The sequence below is a fragment of the Lonchura striata genome, chromosome W, assembly GCF_050655825.1.
Source record: "Lonchura striata isolate lonStrDom1 chromosome W, ASM5065582v1, whole genome shotgun sequence".
In the NCBI taxonomy this organism is placed as follows: domain Eukaryota; kingdom Metazoa; phylum Chordata; class Aves; order Passeriformes; family Estrildidae; genus Lonchura; species Lonchura striata.
The window spans coordinates 19,543,108-19,564,672 of record NC_140743.1 but is presented as its reverse complement, the minus strand read 5'-3'; the positions used below and the strand labels follow the sequence as shown (position 1 = coordinate 19,564,672).

Genomic DNA, 21,565 nt, shown 5'->3' with positions numbered 1-21,565 from the left:
CCATCACAGTGCTGTGCTTTGTATTGGTAGCTGGAAGGGTACTGATTACACACCAGTGTGTTCTGGCTACTGATGAGCAGTGTTGGCACAGCATTAGCACTGTCTCTCTAAGATTTCCCCCCCCCCCCCCATCAAGGGGCTGGGAATGGGCAAGATCCTAGGAGGAGACACAACTAGACCAGCTGACCCAAATTAACCAAAGGGATATTCCAAACCATATGATGTCTCAGCTCAGATGTAAAACCTAAGGGAGGGAGGAGGAACAGCAGGGCATTTGTTATTTTATAATGTTTGCCTTCTGGAGCAACTGCTACACATGCTGAAGCCCTGTGTCATGGTTTGACACTGGCACAATGCCAGTGCCCCCATGAAAATGTGATCCCTACCTTGAATGCTGTGAAGTGGAATCTAGAATAGAGCAAAGCAGGCCCAAGCTTAATAACAGGAAAAAAACTTTATTAAACTACCACTACAAAAGAAAAGAGAAAACTAAAGAAGGGAAAAAAAAACCACACAAAGATCCAAATGAAAACCTTGCAAAACATTCCTCCCCCCCACCACCCAACTCCAACAAACCACAGTGAGACACAATCTGGACCCCAATCAGGTTTCCACCCTTCAAACAACCGATACTCAGTCCATCGAGGGAACAGAGTCTCTCCTGTGCCACAGACCCCCCAAGAAACACAGCTTCACATCCTGTGTTTCCATGTCACACATGGCACCGCCCGGAGAAAAAGTTTGCCATGGTGACCTTTCTCCTTTCCATGCACAGTGCTCTCACCACCAATGCATGGATGGTCAGACTGCCTTTAGGATTTTTCCTTTCAAGGATGCCCTGCCAAGAGGGGAGAAAACAACAGTTCAGTTTTTCATTGTTTGGGACCACAGTCCCCCCCCATTTTCCCCTGGGGCCGAGGGCTCAAGAACAGAGATCTTCTTCTCTTCTCTTTTCCTTTCCAGGGCAAGGGGGTGCCACCACAAACCCCCTAACCTTTTCTCTGTTCACTCCACTTTTGTCTTTTTCCCAGCTGAAGCAGGTCTCTTGACTCACTGGCATCCTCCCAAAACACAGTCCCTCTTGAAGGAGAAGATTGGTTCAGGTTGTGGCTAACACGGAAAAGTCCAGCCAAAAGCCACTCCTTGTCCCCCTCCCATCCAGAATTCCTCCTTCCAACATCCCATCCCAGGGTCCAAGGTGTCCCTCTTCCTCTCTTTCAAACTGAGGAGGGGAAAAGAAAATTCACAAAGCTTTCATTTCTCGAGGAAAGGGTTAAAAGTCCGAACTCCCAGGATGGCTCGATGCCCGGACATCCAGCAACTCCCACACAACTGGGCACCTTGCAGCAGCTCCCCCCGCTCCTCCTTCCTTGCGGCTTTCTCTCTCTCTTTTGGGAGAGGAACTCTGGGGGGGGAAATGGAGACATCCCAGATTTCTTCCACCCTTCCATCTGCAGGGGCCAGCCCGATTCCAGTCCTTTCACCACCCTTGGGGCTTTCGGACTACCTTTCTCAGGCCATGGGGCTTCCCCTCCCCCACCCAGCTCGTGGCTGGGCGGGGGAAGGTCTGCACTGCACGCTGACCGGAACCAAAAAGAGCGAGTTCCCCTGGGAATTCTGCTTTCAACCCCTCTGTGTTCTCAGAGGCATGTCTACTTTCAATTGGTCAATATCTAAATTGACCTCTTCCTTCCGGAAAAAATTATCTTTCCGTGTCAAACCACGACACCCTGCTTCCCAGGAAGTGTCTGAATATCGCTCACTGATGGGAAGTAGAGATTTAATTTTTTCCCTCTGCTTATGCATGTGCAAACTTTCACTTTTCCTTTTTTTCTTTAATAAACTGTCTTATTTCAGCCTACTAGTTGTTTTCCATCTTTTTGCTCCCCTGTCCCACTGGGAAAGGAAGTGATAAAGCAGCTTGGTGGGGACCTGGCACCCAGCCAAAATCTACCCACTAGTCTTTTTTGGTGCCCAGGATGGGGGGAGATAAAGGCATTTTTATACATACATACATATATATATATATATATATATATATATATATATATATATAGCATGCTATAGTAAATGCTACTTATCAAGTAGCAAGCTCCTGTGTGGGACACAGAGTTTGTCAACTGCACTGCCTATCGCTTTATTTTGTTGAGTTTGGGAACATGTTAACACATACAATGGCTCTGTGCTTTGCCCTTACATTGGCAGCCTTGTTATGCTGGGGGAGCTATCCACTGTGGATGATGAGGGAATACACCTCCTTCTCCCTGCCCAAAATTGATGTGAATGCTTTTATAATGCAATCTCCCATGGTCTTTGCTCATCCTTATGTAAGCTGTTTAATATTGTTAATAATATTACCTAATACTGTTGATACACTATGGAATTCATGGAAACTGGTGTCATCCTGGTGTAAGAGAAAACAAACTTTAGGTGAGAAGATATTGAAATCTACCCTGAGGTGTCAAATTCCTGGGTGGCAGGGTGTGTGGAAGGATTTGGGCAGGTTTTTAGGGTAGTTATCACCTCCCATGACCTGGGACTACACCTGAACTGGTAATCAACCCTGACAAACTGACCCATCAACTGATAAAAGGGTGCCTTGCCTACCCCAATGAAAATTGGCAGCTTTTTGCCCTTTGCTGGGGCCTGGCTTGTGTCTACTGAGCCACTGTTCAGTACTCTCAGAGGACTGTAGTTGAGGCAGGAACCCAAACTGCTTTTGATGACACTATGGCTGAGACAGGGACTCAAACCACAACAACTACAGTAATTGCCACAGTAGTGAAAACAAACAAAATGGACAAGGTGAGTTACAGGCCCATACCATTAATGAGTAAGGGAGGAAGAAGAAATAGGAGAGGAGGGGGGAGAGGAGGGGTTAGATCAAGAAGCAGGTCCTTCAACAAAGAAATCAAAAGGATTGAGGCAAATCAAATAGGAAACTAAAGTTACTCGGTCCCTGACCTCATTAGAACTTCATGACTTGCAAAAATATTACAGCTGCCACCCAGGCGAGCTAATTTCTGCCTGGCTGCTTCAATCCTGGGATAACAGGGCCGACAGTCAACCAGTTAGAAGGTCATTAAGCCAAACAGCTGGGATTCCTTGCTAGAGATTGGGAAATTGTAAAATAAGTAGCAATTTGCAGTGCCTGGAGATGGCTCCATTTAAGGAAGACCTTGTGAACTCCCCAGGAAAGTGGACCACTGCAGATGAAGGCATCCAGTACTTGAGAGAATTAGCAGTGCTTGGAATTGCCTATAGTGATCTAAAGAATGACTCTCTGAAAATCCAGAGGATGTCCCTTGCACAATGGCCATGTGGAGGAAGGTGGTTCAAAGCACCCCTGCATCATATTCCAGCAGCTTGGTATCATTGTATTACCCACAAATGGATTCACTAACTGTAGAGATTGCATCCTCCTGGCTCTAAAATGTAGAAGAAAGTCTGGGTACTTCCTCATCCCTACAAGCCAACACCCCAGCTTTTAGGGGCAGCCCAAGAGATGGCTTGTCTCCTACCCTGGTCAGAGGGAAGACCCAAGCACAGGCCATGTGGGAAACTCTGGTTCTTTCTGTGTGAGCAGGGAGAGGACATGAGGAATTGGGATGGTGAACCCACCTTTAAGCTGGAAGCCTGTGTCCATAAGCTGAGACGAAAGAAAAGCCAGGGAGCCTCAGGAAAACTGGAAGCTGGACAAGCCAAACACAGATCTGAACCAATGTGGTTAATCAAACGTTCTCCCTTTTTTCAAGATAAGATGGTAGTTTATATAAGCTTCTACATAGTTTACAAAAACAAAGACACTCTGATTGGCAAACTAACATTATTTACCTTTTCCTTAAGGTGGTCAGACTTTTCACACTGCAGCTCTACTCTAATTCATGCTTGGATAGCTCATTACTTTGTAGTTACCTTAACATAATTTCTATCTGCGCCACAACTGAATTCTCACTGCATCAAAGGCTTTGAGGCCCCATCAAGGCCGCTTATCAGGCCTAGTCTGACTGGGTAGCTCAAACCTCATTCCAAACATAAATCATGACCTCTGTCTCTCAGAAATTCTGTAACACGAAAGAGAGCTGATAAGAAGGGGCCACCCAAGAAGACTCTCAGTATAGTTGCCAGAGAGATACAAGAAGGCAATCAGTGATCTCCCAGACATAAAAGAACTTAATCACTTCTGTTAACCCTGGTGAGGGGACTTCTGGTCTGGCATTGCAAAGGTCAGACAGTGAATACTCTGACCAGAAGCAGGAATAGAGGGTCCCTGCCTTTGGCCAGGAGGAGGAAAAGGATGACCAGGTATACTGGTCTGTGTGGCCTGGCACATCAGATCCTCAGAAGTATAAAGCTTTAGTAGATACCACTGCACGGTGCACAGTGCACACTGATGCCATCAAGGCACAGGAGTGAAGAACCCATCTGGATCTCTGGAGTGACAGGGGGATGCCAGGAGTTGTCTGTATTAGAGGCTGAAGTGAATTTAATAGGGGACAAGTGGGAAAAGCACCCCATTGTGACTGACCCTGAGACCCCTTGTATCTTTGGTATCAACTACCTCAGGAGAGGATACTTCAAGGATCCAAAGGGGTGTTGATGGGCTTTTGGTGTAGCTACAGTGAATACAGAGAAAATCAAACAGTTATCCACCCTGCCTGGCCTCTCAGAAGATCCTTTCATTATGGGATTGCTGCAAGTTGAAGGCCAGCAAGTGCCAATTGCCACTAGGACAGTGCACCGGTGGCAATATTGCACCAACCAAGACTCTGTAACTCCCATCCATTAACTAATTAATCTGTTAGGAAAATAGGGCCTTTTTGTTCATAATATAGAGTTTTCTCACATTCATAGAATAGAGTTTTTACTTAGAGTTTTCACTTGTCCGAATATGTTTTGCCAGACATTCCAGTAAGTATCTCTCAAGGACAATTCCGTTACAAACTTTTTAGGGAGTTGAAACTGTTTTAGGGAGTTGATGTTGCTAGGCACCTAAACACCTAAGCGAGTATCTTTCAAGGACAGTTCCGTTACGGGCTTAGCAAAACATGTACTCTTGTGAAATGCAAGTAAACGTGCCTAGAGATAACATTTCTTATTTTGAGAAAATTCTCAGGTCACAGGGACAACCTTGAGGAAGACTACTGGCACCACCTAGGGGCAGAAAACGACCACCTAGCAACAGAGTGCGCCTGCGCAGACAAGACACCAGGACGCCACACATCCGGAAGAGAAGACCCAATAAGTGGGGGGGAACGGGAGACAAAGGCGCGGTAGTTGGAATGACTGCCGCCCAGCGCAGCGCTGATTTGCTTTCGCTTTCTACCATTAATAAATCTTTTTAATTGGATTAGAAAGCCTATTGTGCTCGTTCATAACAAATCTACTGGAGAGCCAAAGAGTGATCAGCAGGACTGGCTCACCCTTTAACAGCCCTATATAGGCCAGTGTGAAAGTCTAATGGGGAATGGAAGCTGATAGTAGACTACCATGGCCTGAATGAAGTCACGCCTCTTCTGAGTGCGGCTGTACCAGCCATGTTGGAATTTCAATACAAACTGGAGTCAAAGGCAGCCCCCTCTGGCAGCAAAGTGCTAGCCACAATTTGCTTTCACTTGGAGAGTGTCTAGTATACCTGGAACTGAGTGCCCCAGGGGGAGAAACATAGCCACACTATTTGCCATGGACTGATCCAGACTGTGAGTGACTGAGACACGGACTCAGACTGGCAGGGAATTTGAATCATTTATTCAAAGAAATGAGCTGATTTTATACACTTTTCAAGGCACAGTATTTCCTTACATGGTAATTCTCACTACATGACCTATCCCACATTGCCAAGTCAGCAACAGACTTTCTTAATGTCCATCTATGGGGTGATCATGCACTGTTCACCCATCTGTCAGCTTCCAGCAGGCTTCTCTCCCATAGGGGTCTCCTGCTTGGCCCCTCCTCCCCTCAAGGTCAGGTGGAGACAAGCCTGTCTGCTGCCATGTGCTTCTCTGTGCTGCCATGTGCTTCTTTGTGCTGCCATGTGCTTCTGTAGGTGTGTCCCACAGTCTGCAGCTCAACTCCATCCCATCTCTTCCCACACCAGACTGCACTAGAACAGGGTGCAGCTCCAGAACACCTACAATATATTGATTATATTATTTTCTGGGGCAATACAGCAGAAGTTTTTTGAGAAAGAGAAGAAAATAATCCAAATTCTACTGAAAGCTGGTCTTGCTTTAAAACAAAGTACAGTAAAGGGACCTGCACAGGAGATCCAGTTCTTGGGAATAAAATGGCAGGATGGCTGCCATCATGTGCCTATGGGGTGGTTAAAAAAATTGCAACTATGGCTCCACCAGCTAACAAGAAGGAAACACAAGTTTTTGTAGGCCTTGCGGGGTTCTCAAGAATGCATATTTCAGGTTACAGTCAGTTTCTGAGTCCCCTCTATTGAGCGACCTTGAAGGAGAACCATTTTGAGTGGGGCCTTCAGCAACAACCGACCTTTGAGCAGATCAAACAGGAAATAGCTTGTGCGGTAGCTCTTGGGCCTGTTCAGACAGGACCAGCGTCAGGGTTTGATGCTGGCGCAATGTCAGTGCCCCCATAAAAATACACCTTCCCCAAATGAGTGCTGTGAGATACGATCAGGAACAGAGCAGAGCAGGCTTGAGCTTAGAAATGAAGGAAAAAACTTTATTAACCTACCACTATAATAAAAGACACACAGAATCCAGAATGAAAACCTTCCCAAAACATTCCTCCTTCCCCCACCCAATTTCCAACAAAGCACATTAAGACAAAACCAGGATTCCCAATCAATTTACCACCCCTCAGATAATCAATACTCAGTCCATCAGGGGAGAGAGGAGTCTCTCTTGAACCATAGACCCCCCAGGAAACACAGTTGCGACCTCTTGTGTTTCCATGTCACACATGGCACCGCCCGGAGAAAATCTGCCAGTGTGGCATCCTCCTTCCATGTACACTGCTCTCACCACTGTGCATGGACCAAGACTGCTCATAGGGTTCCTCCTTTAAGGATGCTCTGCCAAGGACCAAAGAACAACAGTTTCTCATTTTGGGACCACAGTCCCCCCCCACTTTCTCTTCCCCTGGGGCCGAGGGTATCGAGAACAGAGATCTTCCTGAAGAGAGAGGGCACCACCACACCCTCCTTATCCTTCTCTGTTCACTCCTGTCACTCTTGGCGTCACTGCAGCAGGTCACTGTCTTGGCTCCAACCATTGTATCCCCCTAAAAATGCAGTCTCTGTTGCAGGAGAAATTGGTTCAGTCTATGGCTATACAAGAAAAGTCTAGCCAAAAGCCACTCCATCATCTCATCCCACCTAGGATTCCTTCCCCATCTTCTGACATCTCAGGCCCCAGTCCGTCTCTCTTCTCTTTCAGATCAAGGAGGATTAATGTTTCACAAAGCTTTCATTGTCCAAGAAGGGGTTAAAAGTCTTGCAATCTTGGCTCCCAGGACTCCAACTCCCATGGCCGGGCACCATACCCCTCCCCGCTTCACTTTCTCTTCTGCCAGTGTACTACTGGCACAGTCTCTGTCTCTCTCACTCTCTCTCCCTCTGGGGGTGGGGGGAACAAAGACATCTCAGTCTCTTTCCACCCTTCTGTCTGCAGGGGCTGACCCAGTTCCAGTCTCTTCATACCCTGGGCCTACCTCTCCTAGGCTGCATAGCTTCCCCTCCCCCACCCAGCCCGTGGCTGGGCAGGGGAGGTCTGCACTCTTCCGCTGACCAGAACCAAAAAGATAGTTCCCCTGGGAGTTCTCTGCTTTTAACCCCCTGTGTTCTCAGAGGCGTGTCCAATGCCTTCAGTGGTCACTCCAAGCGTCAATATCCAAATCTGTCCACTGATAGGTTTGACCCCAACTTCCTGAGAAAACTCACTTCCTTGTCAAACCATGATAACCAGCCATGCAAAATATACTCTACACTGCAGCTGGGGATCAGGATCTCACCTGGAGCCTCTGTCAAAGGACATCAGGATAAAACTTAAATTGACTATTAGGGTTTTGGAGCTGGGGTTATTGAAGATCAGAAGCCAAATACAACTGAAAAAGAGCTATTAGCAGACTATGAGGGGGTTTGAGCCACCTCAGAAATTTCTGGGACAGCAGCATGTCTCTTCTTGGCACTGCGATTGCCTGTGCTACACTGGATGTTCAAAGGAAACATCCCCTCAACACATCACACAACCAGCGCTACCTGGAGTAAGTGGGTAGCATTGATTACACAACGAGTCCAAATGGGAAAACCCTATTTCCAAGGAATCCTAGATGCAATTATGGGCTGGCCAGAAGGCAGAGATTTTGGAGCATTGCCTGAGAAGGTGACTTGTGACAAAGAAGCACCACCATATAACTAGTTACTGGAAAATGAGAGGCTATGGTCTATTTACTGATGGATCCTGCTGTGTGATAGGAAACCATCGGAGGTGGAAAGCTGCTGTGTGTAGTCCCACATGATGAGTTGCTGTGGCTACTGAAGGAGAAGGCAAGTCAAGCCAATTTGCAGAAGTGAAAGCCATCCAACTAGCCCATGAGGTTGCTGAATGAGAAAAGTGGCCTGTACTGTGTCTCTATACTGACTCCTGGATGGTGGCTAATGCTATAAGGAGGTGTCTGCAGCAATGGAAGAGCAACAGTTGGCAGTGCAGGGATAAACCCATCTGGGCTGCTACTATGTGGCAGGACATAGCTGCACAGGTAGAAAACATTACTCTGAAGGTATGTCATGTAGATGCTCGCATGCCCAAAAGTTGTGCCACTGAAGAACATCAGAACAATGATCAGGTAGGTAAGGTTGCCAAGATTGGAATAGCTCAGATAGACTTAGACTGGGAGCAAAAGGGTGAGCTATTTATAGCCCAATGGGCCCATGAAACATCCAGGTATCTAGGAAGGGATGCAATATACAGATGGGCCTGTGATTGAGAGGTGCACCTTACCATGGAAGCCATTACACAGGTTATTCACGAATGTGAAACATGTGCTGCCATCAAGTGAGCCATGAGAGTGAAATGTCTTTGAAATAGAAGATGGTGGCTGGGTTTCCAGTATGGTGAAGCCTGGCAAAATTACTACATTGGACCACTGCCACAAACACAAGGCAAGAGCTACATACTATGGTAGAGGCAACAACTAGCTGTCTGGAAACATACCTAGTAAACCATGCCACTGCTTGAAACACTATCTTAGGCCTTGAGAGACACATTTTGTGGTGACATGGTACCCCAGAGAGAATTGACACAGACAATGGGACTCATTTTAGAAATAACCTCATAAACTCTTGGTTAAAGAAACATGGCATTGAGTGTATATATCACATCCCTTATCACCCACAAGCCTCTGGAAAGACTGAGAATTGTAATGGACTACTGAAGACTATGTCATTAAGTAATGAGACATAGAAGTATTGGGATGCAAATTTAGCAGAAGCCACTTGTCTGGTTAATACTAGGGGATCTGCTAACTGCCCTGGTCCTGCCCAAACAAAACCCCTACACACTGCGGGAGGACATAAGGTCCCTGCACTACACATAGAGTGATATTTCCCCCCCTCTCAGCCCCCTAAATTATCAGGCTAGCCCAGAGATCCGAGGCTTTGATGGGAGGAATATCAGGAGATGGCAAAGATTTCCAAAAGAGTCTCTTACCCCGATATATGTCGGTGCAGCTCTCTTTATTCTGTGATGTCCATGGGGAGAGCGGGGCAAAAGAGGACGAACAGGAAATGTCAGGGGTTTATCTAGACTTTGGACAGGGAGGGCTTCTCTGGCTCTCCGCCAACCCTGTCAGGGCAGGAAGGAGGGGTCCAGGGTTATCTTGATCAGAGTCACAGGGTCCCGGGGAAGGGGGAACAGAATGCCCATGAGCACAATGTAACATTACATCACATAGTTTCTATTTTAACATTATGTTGTAACCTAAAACTATATTTAACACACTACTTAAAAAGGATTAATACAGTATTACAAAATAACCCTCCATAATACATATAGTATTTAATTTAATATTTGCCAAGAGCCAATAATGAAATACGCATTTTTCACATGGACAACCACTATACATGCTGAAACCCTGCTTTCCAGGAAGTGTCTGAACATCACTCACTGATGGGACATAGAGATGAACTTTTCCCTTATGCTCACACAAACTTTCCCATTTCTTTTTTCATTTTGGTAAACTGTCTTATCACAACCTACTATTTGTTTTGCATCTTATTTTCTCTCCCTGTTCCACTGGGAAAGGGGAATGATAAAGTGCCATAGTCAACCCACTACAGTGAAGGTTTGGACTATATAATGGTAATTAATGGCTTTTATTGATACAAAATAATTTGGAGGATATACATGCTCCAGAACTTAGTTATGCTTTCATGATAATTTCCAATTCTGTCATTCTAGAAAGAACATCTAAAGCTCTTTCTCACATGGCAACTGAAGAATTGTCATGTTTATTTAAACAGCTCCATCTGGCTTCCAGTAAGTTCCAAATTTAGGTTTTCCACAGCCTTGCATGGATTTCTGCTCTCACAGGAGAACACAGAGAAAATTTTCTTAAGCTTGGATTTTTTTGTTGAAAGAAGTGATCTTTTTGCAGAAGAGGGGATTTAATATTTTTCAAATTGTGCCCTACCTCAGAGATTCCTCACTCCTTGAAAGAGAAAATATTGATCACCTGGCACGATTCTGCTGCTGGCACCGCTGCATGTGAAAAATATTTTTGTTTGTTGTTTTTTGGGCCAGGCTAGAGATGATGAGGTCAATCAGCTGTAGCAGCTTGTGCCAAGCTTTTAGCCTTCATGCTGGTGGGCCATGGGGACCAGGAAGGTGTGAAGCCAGGCCCTACCACCACCTCACAGTCCCAGGGGAGAGTCACTGCTCTTGACCTCCCAGCAACTCTTTGGCACACCAGCTTCAGAGTATGGCCTCTGCCACTCAAATACCAGCATCCTTGGTCATTCAGTCTTCAGTGTGCACTTAACCTTGTTAATAATTTCCCTACCACAGTTTAAAAATAAAAAAGGAAAATCTTCTCTACTGTCTTTTTGCAAGTGCGTCACACCAGAGGGGAATTTCTTATGCTCACAACTGAGAGTTTGTACCAGGGCTGCAGACAGGGCATGCCATGAAGAGAGCAGTCTAAATGCAAATTAAGAAGAAAAACATTATTTGAAGAGTTGACAAATACTGAGAACAAAGAAAATATTTTCTGCATATTTGCTATTTAAAACACCCCCCAGCCAAGTTAACAAGTTGTTGTTAGAAGCTGTACAGAGAAAAATCACACATGCTTCTCTGAATTTTAGAAATTACAGATTTTATTTATAATGCAAGTCACAACCCCCATTTCAAAAATGTAAAAAAGCTCTTTCTCTTTAAGTCTGCCAAATCCTATGGTATTTTAATTTCCTGGTGGTTTAACTCCAGCGAGCAAAACTGCACACAGCCACTCGCTCACTCCCCCACCGTGGGATCGGGGAGAGAATTGGAGGGGCAAAAGCTAGAAAACTCATAGGTTGAGATAAAGACAGTTTAATAAGGAAAGCGAAAGCCACACACACAGCAAAAGCAAAGCAAGGAATTAATTCCCTGCTTCCTATGGGAAGGCAGGTGTTCAGCTATGTGCAGGAGAGATGACTTGGATAGACAAACACTGCAACTCTGAATATCCCACTCTTCCTTTTTTTTTCATTCAGCTTTATATACTGAGCATGATGAAGCCTGGAATATTCCTTTAGTCAGTTTGGGTCACCTGTCCAGGCTGTGTGTCTTCCCAAATTCCCATTGAAAAGGAGTTATATTTTATTTAGCTAGCAGTCTTGTGGTCCTCTGAATTTTGCAAGGAGCTGTGTTTTAGTTAAATAAGGAATTTATGGATTTTTGGACTTTATTATCTTAACTGTTTTCAGTTTAAATCCCTGTTTCAGTAGAACAAGATAGAAACCCTGGGAAAATTAAGGAGAAGCCTAACTGCACCTGCAGGAAATTGCTCCATAGATCTATACACCCCAGAAAACGAAATCAATAGAGAATTGTTTAGTTAGAGGAGCAAATTCAATAAGTTATTGTTTAGCTAAGAGGAGGTTTGGGTTATCTTTTAACTAAAGAGAAATGCACTGTCGTAGTGGTAATTAAAAGAATAAGAAAACTGGGAATCAGCAGAAGTGAAATGTGCATGTGTGGGTGTCTTGGTTTGGAAAGACAGGTGTCTGGTAAGGAAGGCAGGAGCCTCCCCTGAAATGGAAAAAAAAAAAGTAGACCCCATCTAATGTTTTGTTTATTTGAGCCAGGTCTTATAAGCTCTCATAGACAAACATTATACCCTTGATAGCTCAGCTACCTCAGGTGGCATAAAAGAAGCAGGATGGCTCCTGTGACAATGTTGGAAACAAAAAAGTTTTAATAAAAGGCAAAATAAAAAAGCTCTTTACAGAGAAAAACCGAGCCAGGGCAAAAGGTTCTTGCTCCTGCTAAAACACTTCACAAAAGTGATTTACTTATTTTGTTCTCTTTTTTTCTAGTGAATTGCTTAGGCAGGACTTTTTGGCTTCTGTCCAATTGACTATCCTTAAGTTTGAGGTGAAGTCTCCAAGGTCCTGTGAGGTGTCTTTTAACCAAATTGAGGAGAGAAACTTCTGGGATTTTGTCCTTTTTAAGGAGACAAAGGGTAACTTGCTTACTCCGTCAACAGAGGGCACATTCCTACACCCCTCCCTCCGAATTGTTATAAATTTGAAATTAAGGGGGACTCTCAGGCAAAAATATGGGAGCAGGAATAGCAGTTCTTTATTAGGGAAGAAAATAAAAAGATAAAATAAAACAGGGCAGTGAACCAAAAGAACTCTGACAGGCAATACAACCTGACACCCTGTTAGTCAGGGTGTTGGCAGCAGTCCAATTCGGATTTATGGTTGCACATCCTCCTGAGGTGTCAGGTGTGGTTCTGTTGGAGCAGTGATCCTATAGAAAAGGGTGTAGTCTTCCTCTGAAGATGCAGTGGAAGAAGAAGATGTTCCTCTGGGAAATCCAGTGCAGAAAAAGCCATGCTGGCGTTCCAGAAACTCAAGATTATATCTAGGTAGAAAGTGACGTTCAGTAGGCCATTAACAGCAGATGTCTCCCTGGCGGGGAGGATTGTTTTGTGGAAGACATAAAGAAAATTTCCCAATTAAGAGAAGATAACTGCCACACCTCTAACAGATGGCAATTGAATACATCTTGCCTTGCAATCCAGAACAGTGGGAAGTTGCCTACCTGAAAGTTCATCTAAAGGATTGTCCTAGGGTGACATTGTGATGCTTGTATCCCCAGTCATCTGTTCTGTTTATGCTGGATATTATGTTCTGTGCCTTCAAGACTGGCTCTGAAAAGCAAAGTTTTGTTTTATTATCAGCCTGCTCACTCCCCCACAGTCTGCTGGACATAGACAGCAGTACATAGTGCGGCTTTTCCTTTTTGCTTTTGCTTATGCATTTGCTCTTGCTCCTGCTTGTGCTTGCTTTTGCTTTTTGCTTGTTAGTTTGTTTAGCTAGGCAGTCCGAATTTTCCCTGGACTGTCTTTCTTTCCCTTTTCTTGGAACCATTCGGACCTGCTCCAGACTGGGACCTGGGAAAACACCGAGAGTTTTGCACTTTGTGGCCTGCAGCAGCCATTCCCTGTGCCGGAGGGACCGATAACAGAGCGACCATTCCCAGGAGAGACTTTCTGAATTTGTCATCTCTTCAGAGCGGTGAAAGAGTTTTGTCATCTGGTGTTGTTCATTTTTTGTGCTGGGGAGTGCTTTGCCTGTTAAATAAACAGGGTTTTTTCCACTTCTCTCCAAGGAAATTCTTCCCAAACCAGGTGGGGGGAGGGACTGTGGGGATTTGCTTTTTGGGGGCTCCTTCTGCAGGTTTTCTCACAAATTTGCCCTAAACAAGGACAAGGATAAAGTGGTGAAGACGATAGCTGAAGAAGACCTGACACCCCCTGAAATTATATCTGGAAAAGGACAGTAGATGGCAGTCTTGCTCCACAAAAGAGCAGCAAGGTGACATTTGAGAGGGCATCTATGATGCAAGAAGATAGGCAGACTCTGGGAGGGCTTGAATGATACCGTGTATTTAAACCTCTGGAAACAGTTGTTTTGTTGGACATGTCTATAGAAAATAAATTCCCAATATGTCCCCAGATTGGCCATAGCTGCAATAAAGGAATGTTTTGTCTAACAGAACTTTTCTGTTGGATCTAAGTTCTTTATTTTATCATGCACCCCCAGCCTCCTTGCCAGCATGGCAGCATGAGAAGGAGAAACAGCTCTGTGCAAGCCCTGCTCAGCAATAACAAAAAACATCTCTATATTATCAACCCTGTGTTCAGCACAAATCCAAAACACAGCCCCATACCAGCCACTGGGAAAAAAGTTAACTCTATACCAGCCCAAACTAGCACACTGTAGTAAGAGCATACCTTGGCCTTCCATTCTACCTCACTGCCTGGTGAGGGACTGGAGATGGGCAGGTGGTGAGCCACAGCAGGCAGGGGAATAAGAGAAGTGGGAGCAAAAGACACAGAGCAGCAGCTGTGCTGCCCGATTGCCTCCCAAATCACTGCCCATAGAGAAAACTCAGTGCACAATCTCATATTCCAAATCTGAATTGAAGATGTGTCAGGGCACTGGGGGAAGACTTATAAGAACTGGCTTGTTAAATGGACATGCAAATGAAAGGAAGATAACATCACTAGTAATAAACTGCATTTTTACTGTTTAATGGTGTTTACTACATGTGTGGATTCCAGATGACAAGAAGACAAACCTGCTTCTGCAGCAGATAGCATGGAGATTGTCCTCCTGAAAGATTGGCAGAGAACTTTCTTTGTTAGCTTGCTGGCTAGTCACTGTAGAGATCATAGGAAAACATTTCTTGAAGTCAATATATAGGGAGTCCTGTCTGTGAACTGTAGTCATAGTATGGTGTATTGGGTTTGCGCAGACAGGTTTTGGTAGCGGGGTGGGGGGGTGGGCAGGGCAGCTACAAGGGGGGTTTCTGTGAAGAACCTAGAAGCTTTCCCTCATGTCTCGCAGAGCTGACACCAGCCAGCTCCAGGACAGACTTGCCACTGGCCAAGGCTGAGACAATCAGTGACAGTGGTAGTGTCCCTGGGATAACATATTTAAGAAGGGGGAAAAGAAAAATTGTGGCAAGAACCTGTATCTGGAGAGAAGAGTGAAAATATGTGAGAAAAGCAACCCTGAAGACACCAAGGTCAGGGAAGGAGAGAAGGAAGCACTCCAGGTGCCAGAGCAGAGATTCCCCTGCAGCCCATGGAGGACTCCATGCTGGAGCAGGTGGATGCCTGAAGGAGGATGTGACCCTGTGGGAAGCCTGTGCTGGAAGCAGTCTCCTGGCTGGACCTGTGACCCTGTGGAGAGAAGCTCACATTGGAGCAGATTTGTTGTCAGGACTCATGACCTCATGGGGGACCCCCTGCTGGAGCAGTTCTTGAATAAGTTCCATGGGTTATATACCTCAGGTCCAGGTGGGAATGCCCAGGTACCTCCCCTGAGGTGGGGAGTTTCACACTGAATGATGTAATGCTGTAGATCATGGGACACTTTTTGAGTCTTTGATGGTTTATGGCATCTCTGAATATGCCACAGCTGTCTCTCAGGTCAGCATAGTTGAGTCAATTATGGCACATCAGAAGGGGTGATTACTTTTGGGCTACATGTGAATGTCCTGGTGATTCCCAGAGGAGAGTTTTCACAGCTGAACCTGCTTGTGTAAGGACTTTGGCATGATAAAAAGCATTATGCCACCTCAAAGGATTTGCCTCTTATCAGCCTCTTCCCTTATCTTGTTCAACACCCAGCTGTAGCCTGAGGTGTGCTCACCCTCTGCACCTGGGCAGTTATTTTGCACATCCTCAGCTTGAACCCTGATTGAGCCATTAACATTCCAGTCCTTCACAAGGAAAGGCAGGGGTGTTTTAAGTTTTGGGTTTATAGCTCATCCTGTTCTGATTTTTCTTGGTAATAAATTCAATAATTTCCCCAAGTCAAGTCTGTTTTGCCCACGACAGTAATCCATGGGTGATCTCTCCCTGTCTTTATGTCCACCCAGAAGCCTTTTGTTATAGTTTTTTCCCCTGTACAGCCAAGGAGGGGAGTGATAGGGCAGCTTTGGTGGGCATTTGGCATTCAGCCAGGGTCAACCATCCATGTATGTTAAAAAACGTAATGTGAAAGGAGAAAATTAGTTAAGACATTACAAATAGTTCAAGGAACGAGTAATTTAAGTGTGATCACAAAGGTTGTGAAAAATGCCATATTACTAACATCTTGTGAGAAGGTAAAAGCTTTATTGGTCTGATGAGTTTCAGTTATATGAATAAAATATGTATAAAATATTTAAGGCAAAGAAGTTGCTCTTATGGGAAATTGCGACAAATAAATGTCTAAGGCTCATCTTGGTATTATGTGTCTTTAGACGAGTCTGCTTTACTGATTTAGGCAAATCTAATTTGGGTGATATTTTGGTTTTGTAAGATGTGTATGCTTTAATTAGCTATTTGGACAAGGAAGACTATCAGTTCTGTTATAAATGAAAATTTGTTCAGCCAAATTAAAATGAAAAAATAAAACATTTATTTTGCAATCAAATTCTATTTAGCCAGCCACAAGGAAAGAACAGTGCTGAGCCCAGGGTCGGCACAGGGTGCGCAACAAAGAAGTCAGCCTCAGCAGAGGTTTTCCTCTATGCCCACACACCTCCATCCTGGCACAAGCGGTTTTTATAGGAAAAATTCCGCCTGAGGCCAAGATTTTGGCAGTCAGTCTTTTCTTCCATTCAGAGTCCATAGGTTAATAGGATATTCTGACGCGTCTCGTCCCCACTTTGCAAGAGCAGATCTCTTGCCATCCCCAGCTAGATCTCCATGGGGCAATACAGCAGCGAGAGGCACTCTCTGCTGAACCCAGCAGGGCTTTAGAGAGTGCCTTCGTGGGTCCAAGGACGTTGCTGATCCCACCGGCAAGGAAGGAATCGACACTCTTCTGGGGATAGGTCCAAGATTTATTGTGACTACAAGGAGAGCCCCGGAGTCCAACTGCACTTGAAGAAATCCAGCAGAAGAGAGTGAGCTCGGGGGTCTCAAACAGCCCCTGATATAGGGAGGGCAGGGAAACCCGATCAGCCAATGGGAGAAGACATGGGTGTGGCCCTCCGAGGGAAGGACAACCGGGGTATCCACTTAAGTGTGAGAAGAGGAGGGACCCCAGGCCATTATCCAGTCACCCAGCAACCCCGGCAGAAGCCTCCAGACAAAGGGGAAGGGTGGACAAGTCACCCAGGAGGGGTCAGGGGCATGGGTCAGGGCTTTTGGGATTGATAGACACACAGGAAAACCTGGGATGAACCAAAAGGGCACAGGGGGGTACAGAGAGACAAACCATTTTGAACATACATACAGTGGAACCTAAAAACACAACTCCACAAATTTCTTTTTTTGGTGATGAGGAAGAACAATTCAGTATCCGGAGTTGTTGAATACCTTGATGAAATTTATGGGAACGCTGCATTCACATATTTCCATGATATCCATCTCAGGTCGTTCACGCCGTGATCAGCGCCTGGGCGTCCTATCTCTCCAGACATGGCCCATCTCCTGGCTGAGCCACATCCTTTTACATGCAAATCCGGTTTCAACATACACTAGGTCTTGCCTGCAAGGTTGGAGGGGACTCCTAATACAAATGTGTATACTCCAACAAATATTCAATATCACATATATCATACTAGAAATGGTGTGAATTATATCTACTACACATAACAGTTCTTATGCTCTGTGTTTCTTCTAGCTCTTACAAGCTTGTGTTAGCTCTACCTGTATCTCTACAACTTTGAAATAAACTTTTAGATTATCTAGTAATAAATAATTAATTTTGGAATATCTGCAGTATAAAAGCAAAATGGTGTATTAGCAAGATTTTGTGTATTCAGATCTACTTTTTATATTTCACAAAAATTGTGAAATGTGATGTTCCACAAAGTCCAGGTTTTGAATGAGGCTGTTTTTCTGGTGTTTATGTAGGCTTAAATTGATCTGACTAGCTCTCGAGTGCTTTCATGTTTTTTCCACTTCTGGTATACTGTACTGGGTTTGCATGGCCTGGTTTTTGGTAGAGGGGGGGCACAGAGGTAGCTTCTGTGAGAAGTTGCTAGAAGCTTCCACCATATCTGGCAGAGCCAATTCCTGATGACTCTGAAGATGGATGTGCTGCTGGCCAAGGCTGGGCCAATTAAAAATTATGGTAAGGCCTCTGCAATAACATATTTAAGAAGAAATCAAAACAAAGGTTGTGGGGCAATTTTACTTTTCAACCAGAGAAGAGCAGAATGAGAATATGTGAGACAAACAACTATGCAGACACCAAGGTCAGTGAAGAAGGAGGGGGAGGAGGTAATCCAGGCACCAGAGCCAAGATGCCTCTGCAGGCTGTGGTGAGGACCATGGTGAAGCAAGCTGTCCCCCTGCAGCCTGTGGAGATCCATGGGGAATGCAGAGATCCACTTGCAGCCTGTAGTGGAGGTTCCCATTCCAGATGGATTCCCAGGTGGATGCCTTGGAGAAGGCTGCCATCTTGTGGGAGCCCCATGGAAAGAGGGGCCCTGCTCCTAGGCTGGAACAGACTCTCCTTGAAGGATTATATCCTGTGGAAGTGACCAGCACCACAGCAGTTTTGGGAGGACTGTTTGCCCGTGGGAAGGACCACACAGTACAGTAGAGGAATGACTCCTCTCCCTGAGCAGCAGAAGAAAATCTTGGGTGATTAACTGACCATAACCCTCATTCCCTGGCTCCATGCGCTTCTTGGGGTAGGCAGTAGAGTGGGGAAGGAGGGGAGGGGTGGGGGGAAGGTGTTTTTAAGGCCTTATTTTGCTTCTCATTATTCTGCTCTGATTTTGTTAGTAATAAATTCACTTTATATCTCTAAGTGGAGCATGTTTTGGCCATTATGGTATTTGATGAATGATCTCTCTCCCAGTCCTTATCTCAACTCATGAACCCTTATTTAAATTTTCTTTTCTCTGTCCAGTTGCAGAGGGAATGTGAGTGAGTGTCTTTTGTGGGTGCCTGGCATCTGACCAGCATCAACCCATGGCATACATTTATCAGATATTCTCTGAAGTATACCATCAGGTTTTTAAGATTGTGAAATAGGCCATTTTTGCAAGCTAACACCTTAAAGTTTTGTGTTTTTTAAACAAGATTCACCGTTCTGTGATTTTTGATCTGAAAAAGCTTTAATTTTATTCCTTTTCATTTCTATATATATATGCATACATAAATATATTTAGAATGAGCCTTCTATTAATCCTTGTTGTTATTAAATAATTTGTTAAATACAGGAGTTGAATCAACGTTGTCCTCACAGTTCAACTATTTTGTTTTGTTCTTTACACAGGAGCCCTTAACAAAGTAAAGGAGAGCAAGCTACATGTGGAAGAGGGGAAGATGGAACTCCCAAAAGCTGAGGGCATTCAAGAACGTTGTAACGTTATTTCTTTTGCAACCCTAGCAGAAATTAATCATTTCCACAAAATTCGTGTGAGGGACTTTAAATTACAAATGCAGCATTTCTTGCAGCAGCAAATACTCTTTTTTCAAAAAGTGACACACAAGCTAGAAGAAGCTCTTCACAAGTATGACAGTATTTAATCTCTGAACTTTGATTTGTGGACTTTCCTCAGTATGAATGTGACTCAACAAGCAGAGCAAACATTGCTGCTGCTGAAAAACTATTGCCAGTGATAGATTGTGTTACAAGGGTGGTTTTGTGTTCACCTGGAATCTTCATGTAATCTCTGATTATGTAGAAAGGAAACAGTTATAGGGCTATGTAGTAGAAACAGTACCACATATTGTAACCAAGTTATACTGTGTATGCCTATACTACCATAGTAACTTTTTAAAAATAATGAGGATACTATTTGCCTTATTGCTTTTTGAAATATGGTATCTTAGTGCATACTTTGTAGACCTCAAAACCGTTTGAATCTTTAAGGAAGTTGACTAGCTAAAAGGTGTCTTCAAATGCCTTTTTACTTTCTTAGATTTGGATTTCTTATATTAAAGTGATTATTTGTTTACAGATTCCTAGTAGAGCAGCTACATGATTCTGTGCCTTTAGACTCTATTTTTCCTTTTCTAATAAGCTACATTTTTATGGTTGAATGAATGAAGGATTGATGCCCATAACAGGAACTGATTATGAAACAAATTATTGACTGGAAAAAAATCAGCTCCCATCCAGTTTGAACAGCAAGGACTGTCTTATGACAAATGTTATCTCAAAAAGGAGAACTTAAATGTATTCACACTTCCCCTGAAAATAACAACTACTTGTTACATGGACTACTATTGTCCTAAAACAGGTTCTATCACCTGGTGTGTGAGAAATCAATCCACACACAGTTGAGGTATTTGATTTATTCACAGTTCTGCACAGAAAGGGGCACTGGATGGCAAATCCACAAAGCCAGCAGCATGAGTATCAAAATTTTTCACTTTTATTCATTTTAACATACAAAGGCACCATTGTTCATTGGCAACAAGTTACATAGTTTTCTCATTAATTTGTATTCTACTTTCTATTTGTTAAATTATTGTCTTACTTCTTATGCTAATTATTCTGTATGTTCAGTCTTCTTTTGAGTTGGTGGGTTTCTTGGGTTGGTGGCGGTGAGTCAGTGGTCATGATCTCCCCCTGCCAGAATTACCTTCTACCCAAATTAGCAATTTATATTGATGATTGACCTTGTTTGTTCCTTCTTCTAGCTTTGGCTGTTTCACCAACTGTCCTTGGTTACTGATTTCAGCATTCTGTTATGTCTGATTTCACTTGATACATTACTTTAAGTATCTTTTTTTCTATTCTTTGTCTATAGCTGCAGTTACTGAAGCTTATTAAAGCTGAAATTACTGAGATGTTAACCATAATTTAACTATTTGGAAGCCTAGTGGTATATCACTAGGAAGTTAAGCACATATACAAATATACACCACTAAATCCCCTTTCCAAAGTGAATATTACAGTGAGGTTGGTTTGGGGGGGGGGGGGGGGTTGTATAAAACATTACTGTGAGTGCAAATTTAAAGAGCTAACGTAATAAAAATGAAATTTAAATTTATTAAGATGATATGAGTACAAGTGGTATGGCTAGAACATTTTTTTTTTTTTAACTGATCTGGTTCTTGTTGATTGCTGATTTAGTTTTTCAGACTTCCATCTCCATTTCCAGTTGTCTGATTTGAGACTCCACTGTGATTCATTAGTTTACTAGTTACAAATTTTCAGGGATGTTCAGTAGTATAAATGATCTGAAATAAGTTTTGGCTGAATTGACTTGGAAAACAGGTTACGTTTTTATATTTATAATACTTGGGAATTAACAGTTGTCTTAATTTTTGTATAAATATTTTTGATAAGCAGGGTGCATTTATATATATATATATGTAAATATCTTTTAAAGAGTTTTCTGGATTATTTCCCTTG

The 21,565-nt window shown here is 43.9% G+C and overlaps 1 protein-coding gene, 1 long non-coding RNA gene and 1 pseudogene across 2 annotated transcripts in view; 2 read left to right on the top strand and 1 right to left on the bottom strand.

Annotated features, from left to right (window-relative positions):
* LOC146763140 (sorting nexin-18-like) overlaps positions 1-19,728 on the top strand; it is a 59,982-nt gene extending 40,254 nt beyond the window's left edge. Inside the window, exon 2 of the mRNA XM_085571256.1 lies at positions 19,475-19,728. Within this exon, the coding sequence (XP_085427382.1) occupies positions 19,475-19,728 (254 nt within the window). The remainder of the gene's footprint in view (positions 1-19,474) is intronic.
* LOC146763142 (uncharacterized) lies at positions 436-1,722 on the bottom strand. The gene is made up of 2 exons (XR_014952655.1): positions 1,508-1,722; positions 436-1,222 (listed from the first exon to the last, which is right to left on the bottom strand). It is a non-coding gene; the product is annotated as an uncharacterized LOC146763142 (long non-coding RNA).
* LOC146763141 (uncharacterized) lies at positions 2,241-14,024 on the top strand (annotated as a pseudogene).
* Positions 19,729-21,565: the final 1,837 nt, after the last annotated feature.